The 16,420-nt window shown below is 39.6% G+C and overlaps 2 protein-coding genes across 4 annotated transcripts in view; both read right to left on the reverse strand.

The window, feature by feature from the left end:
* The window catches only part of pip5k1bb (phosphatidylinositol-4-phosphate 5-kinase, type I, beta b), a 34,361-nt gene extending 26,132 nt beyond the window's left edge, over positions 1-8,229 (reverse strand). The window contains exon 1 of one of the 2 annotated variants that reach the window (XM_044370068.1): positions 7,951-8,229. In XM_044370068.1, the coding sequence (XP_044226003.1) occupies positions 7,951-8,205 (255 nt within the window). In that variant the 5' untranslated portion in view covers positions 8,206-8,229. The remainder of the gene's footprint in view (positions 1-7,950) is intronic. The other variant, XM_044370078.1, reaches the window with a different exon arrangement.
* A 1,086-nt stretch (positions 8,230-9,315) lies between these two features.
* LOC122995100 lies at positions 9,316-15,114 on the reverse strand. Of its 2 annotated transcripts, none has more exons than XM_044370112.1 (9): positions 15,022-15,114; positions 13,402-13,505; positions 13,244-13,315; positions 12,910-13,149; positions 10,370-10,399; positions 10,192-10,281; positions 9,787-9,868; positions 9,625-9,684; positions 9,316-9,525 (listed from the first exon to the last, which is right to left on the reverse strand). In XM_044370112.1, exons 1-9 carry the CDS (start codon positions 15,024-15,026, stop codon positions 9,444-9,446), a joined length of 765 nt encoding a protein of 254 aa, XP_044226047.1. In that variant the 5' UTR covers positions 15,027-15,114; the 3' UTR covers positions 9,316-9,443. The 2 variants fall into 2 exon arrangements, 1 of the variants encoding a protein (XP_044226047.1); XR_006406723.1 differs by lacking the exon at positions 9,316-9,525 and adding an exon at positions 9,950-9,957.
* Positions 15,115-16,420: the final 1,306 nt, after the last annotated feature.

The raw sequence follows: 16,420 nt of genomic DNA on the forward strand, positions 1-16,420 counted from the left end.
TTACTTGATTTCATACATTCTATGTATTATGTATTCTATTTTTTAACTTTGTTTTTATTTTATTTTATTTTATTTTATTTTATTTTATTTTATTTTATTTTATTTTATTATTCAGTGGGTTTTATCTTCCATCTTATGATACATTAATGTTTTTAACATGTTTTTATGTTTATTTTATGTCTATTTTCATGTAAAGCACTCACTGAATGTAATTTCTTTGTTGTAAAGCACTTTGAGTTGCAGTTCTTATATGAAAGGTGCTATACAAATAAAGCTTATCATTATTATTATTACAACAGGCACTAAGCAGCACCACAGAGCCAACAAAGAAGAGTGTGAGTGTGTGTACACTGGTGTGGAGGCTATATATCTATTATTAAAAAATAAAAATCTGCTGCCACACTCACAGCCCATGAGGACGGTTGATTGGTTGGATTAATAACGAGTACCACTAGTGGGGCAACAATGCTCATGCCAAAGGAAAGGCTATGTTGTTGCCTAAATCAAAAGGGTTTATCCAAATGTTTAGCATGTATCATGCAGTATGCAGCATGTATGTTACACATGTGTACAGTTAGCGTGCCTGCTAACATAAGTGTAATAGTTAATGTATAGCATGTTAGAGCACAAATTGGAGCCTAAAACTGTGGCACTGCATGAAAAGTCAGGGAATCCCTCTGGGGACTATGAATGTACAAAATTTCATGGCAATCCATCCAGCAGTTAGATATTTCCTAACACAAACACTGCTCAACCAACCAAAAGAGAAAGTGTTAAAGACACAGTGAACTAACGTGACGATGCAAAAAGAAGTATGACACAGCTGTCTGCACTGAGAGCACGTACTACCCCTGATGCATCACACAGTACAGAACAGAGCGTACAAGGTGTACTCTGCACCGTATCCCCATTAATCTGAATACTTGTTTTAGTGGGCCCGAAGGTGTGCATGTGTGAGATTTACCACTAGCCATGCAACCATTTCTAAGCATACAGTACATTTTAACTTATATATTTAAGTTGTCAAATTGCATGTGAGGTCTGTATGTTGGCAACAGCGAATAAAGAGAGACAAAAGGTGGGAGGGAAAGAGGGATTGCACCTACAGAGCGCTTTGACCTTTCAGATGAGCTAGACAGAGGGCAGGGATGAAAAAGATAGAGGAGGAAGACAGTGGGAGTGAGAGATGGAGATAGAGAACAAAAGGTGTGATCATTTTCAATATTTAGTTGGTTGCTTTCCTTGTGATTTCTGCAGCAACAACGCACAACCGGACCACATGTCAGGTTGTATTCAAAGCAAAGCAATTTTCCATTCATAACAGCAGGGGACAAATTTAAATCCGTAATAATGTAAACAATTAGTCTATGGTGACAAGACAAGTACATGATCACACAATATAGAGCAACTGATGAAAGGTTTGTTTTGTAAGGTGAAGAAAACACAAGAAACCCAGGGAGAGGACTCGGTCTGTGTATATTTGTAATTCACAAAGTGTCTCTCTATAGTTGCACTCTGCATGAGAAGCAGTGAGGAGGAGGAGGAGGTCACACTGTGTGTCCAGAGAGTCACATGATTCAACTGAGGGAAAGGGGAGGGGGGTTGGTGGGGGGGGGGGATAAACATAGAGATGAATATATGGAGAGAAAACAGAGACGATGTTCTCTAAATCAGAGAAGCAGGGAGAGGCTGCTGCCCTGATGGAGCGATACACAACAGTGCGAAACTCTCAGAGACGACGACAGGTCTCATACAGCAGGCTTATTATATTCAACCACCAGTGGTATCTACGCAAGTTAGCTCCCAACGTCACATGGATAAACATGATCATATGACACAAAGAGAAGGAGAAAGAGCCTTGCCCATCCCAGCTTTGCTTAGCTTTACTCAGCCCTGCCCTGGAGTCCAAGGTCCTCTTCAAGCTCGAAGGGCAACAGGCAGGTTTTTTATCTCTGCCTATGATTGTGGGCACGACTGGTGGCATTTGTTGTTCTCAAAAGTGGTCAATCATGGGGGTATGAGGGGATTAGGTCGCCCTGCTTTTATTGATCAAAGGTCACAAGCTGCTAGAAAAAGAAAAAAAGAGAAGGAATTTCATTGTTGTCAACTTTCCGCATTCTTTGACTCTCTTCTCCCACTTGTCTTTACCCACCCTTTTCTGTCTCGCTGTCCACACTTTCATTTTGTCATTTTTCTCACTCAATCCCTCTTGGATCCCCGGAGTAGGCCTCTGTAAGCCTCATCATTACCATGGCAGGAAAGTAGAAGGGGGTCACGGGGGGCTCAGCAGGGCCAAGACAACAACAACAAGAAGCAACAACAACAAACATCACAACCTCCGAATAATCTGAATTCCTGCGAGGCTGCCAACCTATCGCTCTGCCAGCAACCCTCCAACCAACCAGTGGGTATTCAGAGGAGCACAATTATGAGCCAATCAGCAATGCAGGCCTCCTTCGGGAGATTTTTTTTCACCCTCTCAAAAGCTGGTGCTGACGTGCTGCTGGCCCGGGAAGGAGGGACCTCCTCTTTGGAGGTCATTAAGATCAAAGCGATAATACTGGGAAACTCTGCTTACAGATTCAGCTGCAGCAAAATAAATGAAGGGCATTTTAACAGACCCTGACATTGGTATTTGTTGACAGTCTTCCCAAGATCAACATACCTCTTAGCCAGTGGTTCCTGAATTCTCATAAGAAATGTTTTGTCGTTGAAGCCCTCCTCACTACCGATCAACTCGGAAGCCACAAAGTATGTTGTGTTACTATAACAACCAGCAACCATGAGTTGTTATTACTGCATATCAAACATTTTTAATGCAGTGATTTTGATATTTTTTTTACTTCTTCCGTTTTAATATGTTTGAAAAATAACATGAAACATAATTTGTGTAAATGTAACCTCAATTGAAATGATATTACTGCTGTAAATGAACAGGAATCTAAGAAGTCAGCGTAGCAGAAAAATGACTTTGACAAATATGTGTCAGGTCACATTATCAAGAGTTACATAAGGTGCTTTGAATGCGGTTGTTGTGTCGGTTTGTATAATTAATTTCCACTTGAGCCACTTGACTGAGTGATTTACTTGATTTGACAGAAAAAAATAACCAGTATTACACTGCCACTAAAACTTGTTTACAGGTCTGCTGAAAAAAACTGAGTTTAAAATGATTTTTTATACTATATACAGGGTTATTTGAAGGATTTAAAATTAATTCATCATGTTTTTCTACATCTACAAGATCTCTGAGCCTGTTTTTATTTTTTTAATTGCTATCTATGTACACAAAATAGCAATTTTACAAATAGTTTTAACATGAACTCACGATTATTTCAGCACTACAACACCTCTCCAGTACCTCTACAACAAATGACATAAACACAGGTTGAAGTGAGTGACTGAAAGTTCAAGAGAGGATTTCTCATTTCTTACAACTGCTGTACAATCTCTGTTCATTCCACAGCTGTGGAAAAATAATGATAGGGGACTCTAGCTTTCATTTTTCTAATGGGTTTTATATCCTCTGGGGTGAACATTGATCACACTGATAATAAAATACAGTTGATCATGAGGTCCTGACTGACTGAGTCCCACTGGCTATCAGTAGTATGTGGTATGTGCTGACATGAGTGCAGCCAGGCCAATGAATGAGCACAATAAAACAGATAACAGAGAGAGAACAGCCCACGTTGTTGTGCTTAGGTAGATGTGCAACACAAGTGAACAGAGGTGTGGAGACTAAACCTCATCAGATCAATAGACTATGTGGGTCATACTACCCACTGACCTGTCTGGGTTTTATGTAAAGAAGCACCTTCTTATTCTCTGATTCATATTGTAGACCACGGTGCATCTTATTGTATGATTTAATTACTCAAATATTCTATTTGTCTATTGGTGAATCAACAATTTTGATAGAGATGAATAATTTTATTTATAGACAAAAACACCAAACACAGTTAAAGCTTCACAAATGTAGGAGGTTGCTTACATTTCAATGTCCTTAATGCCATTTAATGTCTGGTTGCTGGTCAGACGAAATAAACAATCTGAGGACAGTTTGAGGTCTGACAGCTCCTGATTCCCATTGGACTTTTTTGACACTTTCCAGACTTAGTAATCACTTGTTGAAAACAGTACAAGATTAACCAATTTAAAAAGTAATCATTAGTAGTAAACCCTCAAGGCCTGGTACTGGCCTAGGGACTTACTGGGAAAACAACATACCACACAACACTCGTTAACCTACTGGAAACTGCGAACACCACCACCAACAAGCAATGCTGTACTGTGCATCATTCCACAAGTGCTACACCTTTAATTACTGGCAAACTAATGCAATATGTCTGTCCAATAAAGTCAAGTTCATCTCATTTCTATGGCCCAAATTCAGAAATTAGCCTGAAAAGACATTTACAACCTGTACAATATATGACAACCTCATTCCTTAAAGCCTGAAATTGGATAAAACTTTCCCAAGAAAGCCAAAAAAAACATCGGTATCAAGTTCCCAGTATCACAATAACGGCTGCCACATTTTATTTTCAGTCTATTTGGAAAGAACCTACAACTAATCTCTTACCTCCTTCCACCATGAAATGCTCTTTTCACTGAAATTACAGTAAGCTGATCTGATGAAAGCAGCTGGTTGCTGCGACTGAACTGAGAAAAGAAAATAAGAAAAGGTTGACAAGGTGCCGATTAACCTGAGATGACAAACTCTGGAAACACTCTTGTAATGCTTTCAGCTCATCGCAACTGGGACTTGGCACATTAGCACTTCAACCCAGAATATAACACTGTAGACATGAGTGAGGGAGGATCCCCTGACAGAAGAAGAAGAGTGGGTGTAGTAAGAAGAGAGGTCACACTAATCAAACATAAACATTGTGAGCGGCTGAGCTTCATTATCGCGACACAGTGAGGTATTTTTTTTTATCAGAACATCTTGCATGTAACCAGACCCAACATGGGACCACACCCCTGCATGTGGATCAGTCAGCCGGACCATTATCAGGCACAAGAGAGAGAGAGAGCTGAGAACTACTGTTCGGGGGCACTGGCTTATGTAACTGTCTTTAATGAGCCTCATATGCCTGTTATTTTGGTCCTATCACTACCAGGATCCCATGGTACAGTACGAGCACAGTACACAAAATGCTCTTTGACCCAAAATCACAAGACTGCACTAAAAATCCTGCAGCTGTTATATTTGTTGTGCTACCTCTTCACAGGAGGCTCACACGGCAGGCTTAATATGCACAGCTCAGAAAAAAAAAAAGATACACTAATGTTGGATTGAAAAGGTGGCCCTCTGCTTTGAATCAGCGTTATTCATTAATGCTTACAGTTATAGCCACTATCACAATTTAATCACTAATTTAAGAGAGAACACGCTCCACCAGCGTCAAAGCCCAAGATGAAAAAAAGAGTGTCACAGAATAAACGTGATTTGTGGTGACAAGGTTTTGGCTCTTCAGTACTGTGGCACTTCTGCTGCTACTCAGATGGAAAATATTACATAATGCATGGACGCTGCTCACTCTGACAAGCGACACATCTGCGCAAGGGCAGCAGGCAGCACAGTACACACAAGGAGCTCAGGTGTTATTCCCAAAGAGAGATCGGGAGGGATTTGCATGAGCCATTTTCCCTTTCAAACATCCCCTGCAGCATGCTGACCAATCTGGACCGAACTGGACCGACTCCACTGCCTCCCAGTCAAATCAGGAAGAAACAGGAAGTTCATGAAGGAAACCACAGGCTCATATTACTGTGTAACACCTTGTCCTTGTCCTTGTCAGATTTGCATGCTTATTCATTTTCTCCAATCATCAGAACACACCTTGATCCAAAGTAGGGACTGGTGTCTGTAGTTGTTTATATTTGAGGTAACAATCACAAGCTACTTTAATATATGTTGCTTTACAAGCAATTCAGAGACATAAGACTAAAACATGACATGGGTCACAGGGCAATATCAGATCCAGGAAATAGCAGATACACAATATACTCTTCAGACATCTGGACCACCAGGATGCTCTGTGACCAGATGTTTCAGATGAGATGGTCTAAAATTAGGCTGGGCTGAAGAAAAAGTAAATAAATCAAGTTCTATCAGCAAATTCTTAGTTTGTATGAATTTGAAAAAGACTAAGTCATTTCTAAAGAGAAACATTTCACATTCAAGGTGCTTGAGATCTTGTCTCTCTCACCACAGAAAGAAAACCACATCTCATCATGAAAGCTTTTCATCTGTTTCCTTGATTAAAACAAACCAAAGCACAATTTTTGCCCCTTAACACCATTTACATTTAGTCAATGCTGTAATGTCATTTAAACACAATTATTTTATTTGAGCTAAGCTGCTAAATGAGTCCAGATGATTCACTGAATACTTGTGTTTTTCTGCTCACTAGGCAGCTCTCAGTCTCCAAGTATAACTTTACAAGATAACCAGTTATCTCCTTTTCTCTTTGGTCTGGAGAAGATATTTCACAGTCACAGCCCAGCAAATCTTTCAGGGGGATCATGAGGAGTCTGGCTGCCAGCTACCAAGAGGAGAAATGTCACACTTCACTGTAAAATGCAGTGATAAATACTGAAGCTCAGTCCAGTAAATGAAAGGCTGGTACAGTGAAGCATCTGATAATAGATATGGAATACAGAAAATCTGTCACCTGGCCTACAGCAAATGTTGTGCCATCAGGATTTAGCTGATGTATAACTACAGACATGCAGTTAAGTTTCTTAGCAACTTTCTAAACAAAAGGTTTAAGTCAACCAGTCTTTGCTAGATGTTAACAAACATGAGGGGATCTGAAATGTAGCTTTATTCTACTATTCTACATGGGCAAAAATGTCCATTATTATCATGTTTTGAACCCTTGTATGTTTATTTCTATATGGATATGCTTGGAATGACAAATAAACTTGAAACTTGAAACAGTGACTTCTTCACTTGACAGAAAATGTGTTACTCAACGCTCACCATGCTTGCCTCATTTTCCATTTAAGTGAACAGACTGCCAGTTTCTCACGAAATGTGTATCACACAGTTGCAGACACATAAACAAAAGAAAAACTTCCCCATTAATTAGGAAACAGCAGCAAAAACTAAATGTTGATACAGCAAACAACAAACACTATTGGCTTCAGTAGCTACAGCTTTGGAGCAAACTGGTTGTACAACTTTGTCCAAACAATAACAGCAGCAAGAACTTCATTTGTACATTTATGAATTCATATTAGCCTACTCAGTTCATCTCACACCAACACTTCAATTTCATAATTTAAATTATTGTAAAATAAGAAAAACCTAAACTTATGTCATTAATCTCATCTCCTGTCCTCAAGGACCCCTAAACTGACACATGGACATGTTGACACAAATTAGACCACAGACCCCCATTTGATAAGTTTTTTGCTTTTAGATGTTTTACTACAGAACGTGTATGAAACCCATGACTAAAATAGTCATACATTCTGTCACTGTGTTACTTATAGACGGAAGTATAGTGAAAATAAATTATTCCCCTTTTTGCTGGGGACACCCTGGAACCCTTTCAAGGACCCCTGGGGGTCCCTGGACCCCACTTTGAGAACTACTGCTCTATCCAATAACACAAAACATATTCTGATGAGGGGAAAGAGACTTGTTAGAGATATTCAGCCTATGTGGTGGGGACAGGTGAGTTATTTTCACAGAATGAAACCTTCGTGATAGATCAGTAACTGATTAGCTGAAACACTTTGAGCTCACACCTGCAGTTTTTCACCTGTCGCGACAACACCCAGGAAGTCACACTTACACGAAACGTAATATCTGTAAGGTAATAGTCTATGTGTCATTCTAATTGTGTCATTCTAGTTAAATCTATTAATTTAATCTTTTAATTTAAAAGATATCCGCGTTCGCACGATGCATCAAACTCACAGTAACCTTACCAGCCAATCGTCCTCTTCTGAGCAGTCGTGTAGGAATATTTTTTCCTCAGAGTGGCTGCTGCAGTCCTCACAGAAAGCCCTTTCCTCAACCAGTCGATCCCCAGGCAGCAGATGGATAAATAAACAAAAATAAAATAAAGATGTGTATTTCCACCGCAGGTTGACTGCGTATAATCGGAGACACACTCCTCTACTGTCAACAGCAAGATGCCCTGTGAGCCTCTGTCCCTGCCCTGCCTCTTTACATACAACCATGCCATTCAGTACAATACTGGAAACAACATTGAAAAGTGACTCAAACATGCCCTCTGCAGGCCTGAAACAGTGGACCAAATGTTATTACTTCTCATCACTATTATATCTCACAAATGTAGTTTACACGTTGATACTTTGAATATTCCATCTTTTCTGAACACGGCATCAATTAAAATTCCACTTATAACTTTTAGGTTATAATTTTAAATGATATTTGTACCTGGTTGCATGATGTGAGTTTGGGATGTTATACAGTAGCTTGTGGTGGAGATATGTACAGTTAAAAAAAAAAAAAGGTAGCCTGTTTCACACTTAATCCTTTTGTTTTGTTCACATTGACTTCACTTTCTGAATGTCTGGGGTCATTAAAACCTATATGCAGAAAAATATTTGATGTTCAGCACACACTTGCACAGAGATGGCCATAAAGCATTGTTATTACACCAAATAAGCTAATATTTCATGTTTGATATGGGATATGCATAAACAAAGTTATTTTGTTTGGCAAAAAGTCATTCACAGACAGAAAAGTACATGATGTCTAAATTTTCACAGTACTTATTTTCAGGGTACAGTATCGTAACGGGTATAGAATGGACCCAATAGCAGCACAAATGACACCGGTATAAATTTTACAGTCTTTATTCCACAAAACGTCAAGGCAATAGTAGCACGGTCAGAGAAACACAGTTCTGATGAGTATGGCTCCACCGGGAATCGAACCCCGATCTTCCACTCCCAAGGCAGACAAAGACCCAGGAACAGGCAGGCAGAACTTAAGAGTCAGGGACAGAAAGCTGTTGGGTTTACCAGGGCAGAGATGAGGAGCAATGGTCGGAGACAAGCTGATCAGGAACCAGGAAGGCAGTCCAGAGATGAAGGCAAGATGACTTGGCATTGTGGCACAGACAATCTGACAAAGAGGGAGTGGGCCGAGGCAGCTTATATACCAGGTGAAAGTGGTTGAACTAATGAGGGGTGTGGCAGAGCAGAGAGTGAGACTGAATGATTGGATAATTCCCACAGCAACAGGTGAGGGGGAGAGCAGACTCTGACAGGAGCTGGAATGTTTACTTATAAAAATACAAAACCTTTTGAGCTCAAACAAACCAATTTTACATATTTAAGTAAAAAGCAAGAAGCAGTTGGGGGCAGCAGTTCAGGAGGTAAAGCAGGTTGTCAGAGTTGGCAGTCCGCTTATCCTGTCTCATGTCAAGTGGACAGTAGGACAGCAGGAGTCAAGAATTTTCAGTGTAGGCTCCAGGGTCACATTGAGAAGGAGGGCTGCCATTAGTCAGTCCAGGATCACAGTCAGTATCCCTGAAGGTGTAAAAAGTCAGCACAGAATCAGTTTCTTTACTGTATATCTACAATTACACATACTGTGGGGAATATGCTGCTTGCTAAATGTTCACAAACCTCTCACTGGTTTCTCCAGAGCTTTGCATGTTTCTTAGGGGTGAAGTCACACCAGAGTCACTGAAACAAGTTCATTTTAAAAATGAGAAAGTGTTTTTACTGTAACATCGCAGTTAAAATATGAATAAAGGAATTTTATGAATAATATATAATTTCACTTACCTTGCTGGCTGTTGATTGCGGTCTCTGTTTCTCTTTTTACAGTAGAAATATGCAGTGAGACCAGAGACTAGTAGTACCAAACCTGTGGAATCAAGAAATTGACATTTAATATAATTGTATAAATATACAATAAATGCAGCACATGATAAAATTTAGATCTCACCTGGCTGTCCTTAGTTTAGCCAGAGTTTGAAAGACAAGCAATTCAGCCATGAGCAAAAGCAAGTAGACAGAGGATGGCAGAGTAAAAGCAAGTAGGATTAATAGCAAAAAGCCACATTTTATAGAATTTAATAATAACACTTCATGACAGACATGGGTAACAGTAACAGTAACCTATCCAGATGTTGAAAAAACATGGCGTAGGCAGACAAAGTATCACATTTATTGGTGTTCAGTACTTACAAAGAACTCCACCAACAATGTATCCCGGTTTTGCATGGTCCTCCCCGACATTTTGTTGACCCTTGGTGGAGATGGGAGATGATGTGGGAGCTGGAGGAAAGAGGAAAATCTCCAGTCAATGGTCAATCACATCAGTGGGCAGCAGGATGTAAGGTGTGTATCTGCATGAAAAGCTTACCATTGATTAAATCACAAATGTTGCTCAGGTCTAGTTGAAAAAACAAGAGAGTGTTACATAGTGTCAAACAACATACTGTACATGTTGGATAGAAACATTTCATTGAGAATACATATAAATCTAGGATTTAATTTGGCTTTTTTTGTTTTGCTTTTTGTGATGTGTGTACTGATTTAAAGTCAACAAAAAGTGGCAGCAGAGTGTTTTTAAGAGTTCAAATGTGGATGGTCTGGTAACTTTTAGCAGTGGACAGAAATGTAATTTCCCTTCAACAAGAAATTATTAAAACAAACAGCGCCCTCAGCTGGAATGATCAGTCCCTGACAGGGTCAGTCCAAAGCAAAGAAAAATAAAAACTGTAGGGGAGAACAGGGTCGACCCTGTATTTAGGTAACCATAAACAAAAGTAATCATGTGACCACAAATTAAGGAAGTACAGTTCATATTACTCAAACCATCTTGGACTCAAGCACATGGAGAGAGTGGTAAGCAAAAAGGAGAAAAAAAAGTCATGCCAAGTGAATTCATCATGTTACTAAAGTTATCAGTCTTGTATCTTAATCAAAATAGATACATTTTGGACATTATTACATGTTAATTTAAGTTAGTGTAAGCTACAAAACAAGGTCATAAACTTAGCATGATTGTGGATCTGAGCCACTGTGTGAAACAGTTTTGTCAAAATGGAGGTTGTGGGGTAAAAGTGGAGTCAATGGCTCAATTTACCCCCCAAAGTTTAAATAGGCTACATATGTACAGAGTAACCCGTGTATATAAGTATTATTTTCTGATATTCTAGAGACTAGAGACACTGTTCATGTTAATGTTTGATCACTGTTACAAGTGTTATAATGTTGATGAATCTAATTGTTGACTAATGTTAAGTTTAAGCCACACACAAACATGCTACACATACAGATGGGTAACAAATTAAAGGAAAAGCCAACATGAGCCAACTAAGTGTCTTAGTAAGATATTTGGCCACCACATGCCACCAGAACAGCTTCAATGCGTCTTTGCATTGATTCTACAAGTCTCTGAACTCTTCTGGAGGGATGAACACTATTCTTCAAAAAGATATTCCCTCATTTGGTGTTTTGATGATGGTGGTGGAGAGCGCTGTCTAACATGTCAGTCCAAAATCTCCTATAGGTGTTCAATTGGGTTGAGATATGGTGACTGTGAAGGCCATAGCATATGATTCATACTCATCAAACCATTCAGTGACCCCTCATGCCCTGTGAGCATTGTCATCCTGGAAGAGACCACTCCCATCAGGATAGAAATGTTTCATCATAGGATAAAGGTGATCACTCAGAACAACTTTGTATTGATTAGCAGTGACCCTTCCCTCTAAGGGGACAAGTGGACCCAAACCATGCCAGCAAAATGCCCCCCACAGCATAACAGAGCCACTAGATCCCCTCACTGTAGGGGTCAAGCATTCAGGCCTGGACCACCTTTTCCTTTTGTCACCCTTTTGTTTACACAAAAGCACATTTACACACACATTCTTTCGGTAGCTAACACTCAAAGATCACAGTTTAATCTTTACTGAAAGTGTTTAGGTAACATGTTGAACAAAAGGACACAAACATATCGTTTTACTTAAAAGTTTGAGTTTTTGCCTTTGTTAAATTGATGGTATTAATTAAGTTCAAAATTATCTCACAGTTGTTCGATTTTGTGTCATTTTTATATCAGTATTTAACAGTGGCTTAATTTACCCCTAGAGTGCTCAATTTACCCTGGGGCAAGTTGTGCCATTGGACTATTTTTGATGGGTCATTGTTCTAAAACCATAATAATTAGATAATGTTTCATTTCCATGAGTACACAATGGCCTGGAGTCTATATAGTAACTATTATTTGAAATAAAAACTTTCATTTTGCAGTAAAATCATCCAATGTAAACAGTGGTTCATGTTACCCCGTTCTCCCCTCTAGAGCACCGCCTCATCAGAGTAGAGTACTATATTTTATTTATGAGCCTATAAGCCCAAGCATGATATACAGCAACAACATTCCTATTCCTGTATCAGCAGGTGTGTGTTTAATTCCTCAACATCCCTGCTACAAGTATGAACCCAGTGTGGTTTCTGATTGCCTTGGTAACAAAATAATAGAATAACAAAACAATGTACACTACAGGTGTTGGACTTTCACCTTCAATTTACCACATAGATCATCATTACAATGTCTATCTTCCTTTTGTTTGTTTTACTGACAAACTTCACATGACAGACTAAACAAAAACCTGGATAAGAGGTTTACATGACAGTATCTCTACCTCCGTCACAGTACACATGTAGAATATTCAGGTTTCTGAAACTTAGATATTAAGTTTACATGTGCAAACACAGTAAAAACTCCTAAAACACCATCAAAGCCGGGATACTGGTGTTCATGTAAACACACTCGATCTGTGCTATCTGTTGTTTTCTGAGCCAGGTGTGAATGATTTCAAGAAAATCACACTGAACAGTGAATTAGGGGCTGAGAAAGTAAGTAAGTAAGTAAGTAAGTAAGTAAGTAAATACCTGGACATTCTTTGGTCTCCATATAACCATTGGCCCTTTCAAACTCACAGACACTAGCTATATCCCTCGAGATGAATGCCCGACCATTGTGCTGGCAGACAGTATTGGGTGGTGGAAGGCCTGTGCAACTTATGATGTCAGCGTTATTGAAGACCAGCTTGTCATTGCAAAACACACGAGTCACATCAGTGGCACATCCTGGGGTCTTGCAGAAAAACAGCTGCATGTGATTTTGTCCACCTGTAACATCATACATCTATGAAGTAACTCACATAAACTGAAAGGAAACATCTATTTTTGATGAAGAGAATGACATAAACAAGAGAGGAAGTACCTTGAGCTGCAGTCACTGGAAAGCACTGAGTGAGTGTGGGAGCACACAGCAGCAGAAAGAGGCAGATTTGCTCTGTCAAGACAAAATTACAAGCTCAATCTAAGGCTGATGGTTGAGATTGGACCCAATTTAAAGTTGGTAAATTGTTGGAAACCTACCTTTCATGAGAGAGATCAGTACTGTGAAGCTTTTCAGGACCAAACACCATCCTTTTGTCCTCCTCTGTTGCTCCCTGGTACAGCTGCTGTCACTCAAACGTGTGCTGTTGGAGACACATTTAGTTTCCCATCAGAAATTTAGCATTACAGAATTTGTAATTACTCTCTCCCATGACACCATGAGCAGGACCATTACAGCACACCATTTCCTCTTCTGAAGTTTGACCTTAGCTCTCCTTCTTGTTTCAGCTTATAAGCTTTCCTTCCATGCAACTTCTCCAATGTTTTGAATCTTTTAGCTGCAACTTCATCCATCCTCACAGAGCTACTCTGAATGAAATGCACTTGCATGTGTCTTCCTCCATCTAAACAACCCAGTCTCAAGGCAACGAAATTTGACTTATCTATGCATGTGCATGGGCATGATTTTTCCTTTTTTTTTTTCATGACAGTCAGCACGACTTTCAAACTAATGTATTGCAATTGGAAGTAAGTTTCGTGCCTGTTTTGTGTTTTTTCTGTCAGTTGGGGCTCAGGGGGCAGAATGCTGTATTGTTTTTTCTCATTTTTTATTCATTTTTATACATCACTCAACATTTAATCACTTTTAGATTTTATCCTTGTTTTTATTTATTTATTATTACTATTTTTGACTACCAAAATGTTACAATTAACTTTCATAACCTAAAAACACACTGTGAAATGGAGGCAGCCACGCCTATACTCTAACTTAACGTTGTCGCCGTGGTAGCGACTTGTCAATCACAAGGTAACCACACCCTAAAGCATACACTGCTTTATCGTCTATTTTACTTTAAATGGGACCTAATTTACAAAATGAACATCATGCTGTATTGAAGAAGACTTGAAACTAGCGATTGAGACCATAAACTCATTAGGAAACTGTTTACTGGGGTAATACATTAAGTGAGAAGTAGGGTCATTTTCTCATAGACTTCCATACAATCAGACTTCTTTTTGGAGCCAGGCGAGTCGCCTCGTGGCCATTAGAAAGAAGGTAGTCACTCCCCCGCCTTTCGCTACTCATCTGCATCTCATCTGAAAAGTAGACAGGGAACCGATGGTCATGACTCCCCACCTGTACTGAGGAAGAGGGGAGAGGAGGAGAAGAGCAGCGAGACTCTAAATGACAGCAAAACGCACAAGAGACTGTCTTTATTTACCTAATTTACCTAATTTATGTGCACCTGTTTAATTTCAACTCAACGTGAGAGTCTCTGCTGTGTTTTTGCTGTCATTCATGGTTGCACTACTCCGGTTCACGACGGTCGGGGCTGAGCCGAGGACCGACAGTAACTAAATTGCACTTGTTACGTTACTGTAAGTGCAATAAAACCCTCGCGAGTAAAAAGCCAAGAAGTCTAATTTAATTTAATCCGCGCAAAGTCATTTTCATTTTGCCATTCAAACATTAGATAACACCGCTTCTAATGAACTATAACCAATGAATGACTTACCCCATTCTTGCTCTGAGATAACGTTTCCTCGCTCCTGATGATATGCAGACGATCACTGGGCCCGATCACTGGGCTGTCACTGCGCTCGAGACGCACCTAACGTGTCTAAATTTACATGAACTATAACCAATGAATGACTTACCCCATTCTTGCTCTGAGATAACGTTTCCTCGCTCCTGATGATGTGCAGACGATCACTGGGCTGTCACTGCGCTCGAGACGCACCTAACGTGTCTAAATTTACATGACAATACTGCCCCTGATTGGCTAGTTCTGGATAACGAGTCCAGAGTAAGCCAATCACAGGGGCAGATCTCCCTGCCAAAAGGGGCAGATCTCCCTGCTTTTGATCTGCCCCTGTGATTGGCCCAGTCTATGGATGTACCACACGCAAGAACGTCTTGAGGAAAGTAGTTTAGTGTGTTTGGACAATGCATTTAATGTGGACTGTGTTAGAAACATCATAATTCAGACCAGACCTTCAGACCTTATTATAGTGGTAATAAGGTCTTATTTCTTTTCTTTTGCATTTTCACAAATAGAATAAACGTTTCACAAATCACAAACTGTGTTTTAAATAGTCTTTAGCCTCTCTAGGATAATAGGTTTTTGAGTTTCAAAGTGATCCTACCCCAACACAAACAGTAAGAATCATGAAACAGAATAATAATAACATGCCTAAAACATTTAACAGTCTGACAAAGCAAAGACTTTGAAGCAAACAGTGCAAGCTGTCAGGACTTGTATCCTTTCAGTCTTTTGTACCACAACTTTGTCATCAGTCTCACTTGGAACCAGCTCACCACAAGTCTATGGTCTCGAGTTTACTTCTTGAATTCTAGTTGACTATGTTTCTTCAAGTCCAATTTTTCTGGACTGCCCTCAAGAACAACAGCACTTTCCAACACAACAGCAACCTCAGCAACTGTCCCAGGGTCTGTGGGCCCGTCCACTAGGTCCAGAGGCCAACTGTTATTCCTCTGATACACAGATCCACAGTAGCACCCCTCTGGTTTGAGAGAGCAAGGAAATGCTCTTAAATTCTTTGACAAAGAGATTGCAGTGTTGTGTATTAAATACTCTCAAGAGTTCGACAGTATGGTCAACAGTCAGGTACCTATATGAACATTGAGAGAGGTTTTCCTCGCTGTAATCATTCCTCCTGTTTATACTGGCTATTAAAAGATCCCCTTAAATGTGTTTTCAATGTAAGTGATGGGGGGCAAAATCCACAGAGTGTCCACACAGTCATTTTGTACAAAAACGCATTTAAAAGTTTATCTGAAGCTTATATAAGGCTTCGGCAGTCTGAGTTAAAAAAAAACCCAACCACAAAATGAAACATATTCAGTTACAATTTACTTGTTCATAAAAGAAAAAAATATACTAAAGGTAATGGGGAATTTTCCTTCAGGCTTATCACAGTCTGGGATATGTCAATGATTAGCAACAACAGTGATGTTTATGGATTATTATTTTTTGTGCAATATAAGATTAAAGTAAAGAATCTGACCTGTTAACTTACAGTCTATGTAAAGTGT

This window comes from Thunnus albacares, chromosome 2 (genome assembly GCF_914725855.1).
Source record: "Thunnus albacares chromosome 2, fThuAlb1.1, whole genome shotgun sequence".
NCBI classification, from domain to species: Eukaryota; Metazoa; Chordata; class Actinopteri; order Scombriformes; family Scombridae; genus Thunnus; species Thunnus albacares.

Excerpts from the sequence above, each read along its gene's own strand:
- LOC122995100 (XM_044370112.1), bottom strand. Across the intron at positions 13,316-13,401 it reads ACTGATCTCTCTCATGAAAG|AGCAAATCTGCCTCTTTCTG; the intron begins GTAGGTTTCCAA and ends TTGTCTTGACAG. Across the intron at positions 10,400-12,909 it reads GGAGACCAAAGAATGTCCAG|ACCTGAGCAACATTTGTGAT; the intron begins GTATTTACTTAC and ends TTTTTCAACTAG.